General features: G+C 33.7%; 1 protein-coding gene across 1 annotated transcript in view; it reads left to right on the forward strand.

Annotated features, from left to right (window-relative positions):
- LYAR (Ly1 antibody reactive) overlaps positions 1 to 75 on the forward strand; it is an 8,197-nt gene extending 8,122 nt beyond the window's left edge. Inside the window, 1 exon segment of the mRNA XM_010160493.1 lies at positions 1 to 75. This exon segment is cut by the window's left edge and continues 30 nt beyond it. Coding sequence (XP_010158795.1) covers positions 1 to 75 — 75 coding nt within the window.
- The last annotated feature ends 1,174 nt before the right edge of the window (positions 76 to 1,249 follow it).

Raw genomic sequence — 1,249 nt, forward strand, 5'->3', positions numbered from 1 at the left:
GTCATATTTAATAAGAAAGTGAATAACAATCCCAAATTTAAGGTTTTCAAGGACAAAGTTAAACTCCTGAAATAAGAGTTTGTCTACTTTTCATAACTTTTGCATTTTAGCCTTGCAGACCAAGTCAAATTCTTCTGCCAGCTCTACAAATATCATGCGTTGGTTAATTGTGTATGTGAGAGCAGAATTTAACTTTGGAAACTGGATTCCTCTTTTTCTAAATTTTTTCACGCAACATTTTCAGATATTTTATTTTTTGATTTTATGAAAAATGTCTATTTTTTGTACAAGTTTTAAGAGACATTGAAAATAATTGCTGCCTACTGTATTGAGATTCTCCCAGTAATAGGTATAATTTACAGACATGAATGTTTATCAGGACCTGGATTGTGTGAAGTTTTGCAGAAACTGTTGTAAGAGCAAATAGGGTTTTCATACTCAAAACCACACCATGCAACAAGTGTTTTGCTATGCTAACACTGAAAATGGCATGACTGCTATCCCCTTTATGCACTGTGGTTAGTACATGCAGGCTTTAACAACCTGTTAATTTTGTGTTGTAAAGTGCATAATTAGAGTGTCTGTCAATTTTGTGTATGTAATATTGCACATTCAGTGACCATCTGAAGACTAAGTGACCTGTATATGGGTAGCTACTGAATGTTTTAATTAGCATTGCCACTGACTTCAAGAGTAGTCGTCATGTGGACTAAAAATCGACCCATGAAATAAATTACTTTAAAATGCCACCTTAAATATAATAGATCTTGCCACTGTGATTGTATAATGAATCTATAAATGATATAAAATTTGAAGGGGCTGTTATATTGCAGTCATTGAAACAACTTAGGCAGGCCAGAAATCTTACACACATGTAAGAGACAGAGCTGCCTAGGGAAAGTTACTTGAAGTTTATAGGGGTTCAGTCAAATGCAGAATACTTCCAGAGAGGGAGTTTTTCTTACCATGAAGTAATCCGTTACAAGCAGTGGTAGAAAGCCAGTGAAAATTTCTTGCAGTAGGTAATGCGGTGTTTTAGAAAATTGCACAGTCGTTTCAAGCAGATACGCTTTTATAAAAACCTATGATTAAAATAGCAGAATTTATAGAAATATTGTACATATTGAAAGTATAAATATGGAAAAAAATAACTGTCTGATACCCTGGGTCCAATTTTTCTGAGTACCTGTTTGTCTCGTTTGTTATAAAAGTTGTAATAAACCCGCCTAGTAAATTAAAGATCTCTTCA

This window comes from Eurypyga helias, unplaced genomic scaffold (assembly GCF_000690775.1).
Source record: "Eurypyga helias isolate BGI_N326 unplaced genomic scaffold, ASM69077v1 scaffold41571, whole genome shotgun sequence".
NCBI lineage: Eukaryota > Metazoa > Chordata > Aves > Eurypygiformes > Eurypygidae > Eurypyga > Eurypyga helias.